Here is a 2284-nt window from a genome sequence, read left to right on the forward strand (position 1 = left end):
TATATTTAATTTATAGTATTATTATTATTTTATGTCTTTCATTATATTTTTGTCGTTATCACTAATTATCAATTTGGTTGTTATTGAGTTTTTATTATATAAAAGTTGTATTGTTTTCTATGTATGTTATAATAATAACTAATTAAATTAATTAATTAATTAAAGTTATAAAATTTTTTTAAAAATATAAACATTTATTGTTAATAATATTAGAATTATACAAAAAAAAACTAAAACATATTTCTACAAAAAAAATTATAAAAAATTATAATTTTTTTTGTTTAAAAAATTTATTTATTTTAATTAGGTATTAATAAATTTTTCCGGGTAATTATTTCTATAATATAATTTTTATACATTTATATTACTTGATTATTAATTTGATTTAGTTTTTTTTAAGCATTAGTTGCAATAATACTGTAGGCGTTAGCTATTTGCTGGCCAACTATAGCAACATAGACTAGACTATGTTGTTGTTGTTGGCCGGTTATGTAAATATGATCAGCAAACTGGCCATCATTGACAGCCGATGACGGATGTGGAGTACTGTAGGCATAATAACCCTGTAGTTTGCCTTTAGTTGTCTGAACGGTTAGGTTTATACCACCAGCTGTTTTAGGTAAACCAATAATATAATATCGTTTTTCCTGTTTGACTGTTGTGTCCTTAAATTTTTGGCCAATAATTAGCTGCAATGGTTCAGAACATACCGTTGTCTTGAATTGATATAAATAGCTATCCATTGAACTGTATTTAGTTAGTTGTTTGACATTTTCGGGTAAATTGTATGCAATTTCTAACAATTCCCGTACATAAACACCCCGACCGACACCCCAAACCCAACTATTGATATCGGCTAACTGGGCATTGCTAACGGCTGGCTGAACACCGGGCGTTATATGGTTAGACTTGCCGTCAGTCAATACAAACATTGTCTTATAGGGTATCTGTGCTATTGGTGACGACGCCCGCATAATGTCAACTGTTTGTTGAATACCTCCTCTAGTATTGGTAACGCCATTCGGTTGTCTAATATTTCTGATTAGATCCAATCGTTTAGGTTTATTAGTTAGCGAAAAATCATAGATAGTTTGGACACCAGTTGAAAACAATACTAAACAAAACTGTCCGTTTTCTGAACTAATTTTATCGGTAACCTTATACAAGAAATCTTTGGCCATTTGAAAATCATTGGGCGCTATACTACCCGAACCGTCCAATACATAGCATAGATTAATATGTGGCGTACATTCAAATAGATCTTCTAGTTTGTGGACATCCCGAACAAATTGTTGGACATCAGCCTGGACACTAGTTGTATAATGTTGTTTCCAATAGTGAGCCTGGTCATCAATTGTTTCAGGTATAGGCTGTCCACTTAAATGCAGAAACATTTTTGAAGCCAATGCCGAATATAATGGTCGTTGCATATCATCTAAATCTAGTCGTTGCCAATCGATATCATATTTATCGGCCAATTCATAGTAAATCCCCAACAATTCCGGATATTTTTGAATTTCTTGGGTTTCCCGAAATTTTTGTTCATCTATTGACCAAATATTTGGCGATTCATTGTTTTTCGTGTTGTTGTTGTTTGTGGCAAATGTTCGGGGATTTTGACCGAAATTTGTTTCAACTAATGCCAGTCTAAATAAAAACCCTAAATCATCGGCAAACAATTTGATCTGGTTCACTTTGGCTAAACTAGCTTGCACTACATCCTGGCCAATTGATCCGGGTACCAGGGTTAAATCAATTGGATTGCAATTAATACTATTATAAACTAATTGGATAATTATTAGCAAATATATTGATTTCATTTTTTTTACTGTAAATAATAATTTCAATATTTTTTTCTAATTTAATTTCTTAAGCTTAAAATAAAAAATTACTAATTAAAAAATAAGTAATAATAAATGTTTATATATATACTGTATATTTATAACAATAATAATCTGATCGTTGCATACAAGTAAACATATATTAATAAATAATAGTATAATTAAACTAATAATATATTAATAATAATCTATAACAATATACTGTTTATTTAATTTTACTTTTTATGTAATAAAAACTTTTTGCTATTTTTAGTTTAAATAACAACATTAATGATAAATATTTATTACTAAATATCGAATAAATAGTGTATTATTTGTTTGTCTATTATTTATTTATTTATTTTATTTTATATATTATTAAAGAAAAAATATAATAATAATTGAAAACTATTTGATGTATTTTATGATAGTATATAAAGCAATATCGTTATCACTATTCGGCT

The 2284-nt window shown here is 28.0% G+C and overlaps 1 protein-coding gene across 1 annotated transcript; it reads right to left on the reverse strand.

Moving 5' to 3' along the window:
* Window positions 1-395: 395 nt before the first annotated feature.
* On the reverse strand, window positions 396-1980 carry LOC128966171 (uncharacterized). The gene is made up of 2 exons (XM_054312986.1): window positions 1971-1980; window positions 396-1783 (listed from the first exon to the last, which is right to left on the reverse strand). Exons 1-2 carry the CDS (start codon window positions 1978-1980, stop codon window positions 396-398), a joined length of 1398 nt encoding a protein of 465 aa, XP_054168961.1.
* Between the last annotated feature and the right edge of the window lie 304 nt (window positions 1981-2284).

This window comes from Oppia nitens, unplaced genomic scaffold, assembly GCF_028296485.1.
Source record: "Oppia nitens isolate AA-2021 unplaced genomic scaffold, nextdenovo-longstitch-racon4-pilon3 scaffold19_pilon_pilon_pilon, whole genome shotgun sequence".
Taxonomy (NCBI): Eukaryota; Metazoa; Arthropoda; class Arachnida; order Sarcoptiformes; family Oppiidae; genus Oppia; species Oppia nitens.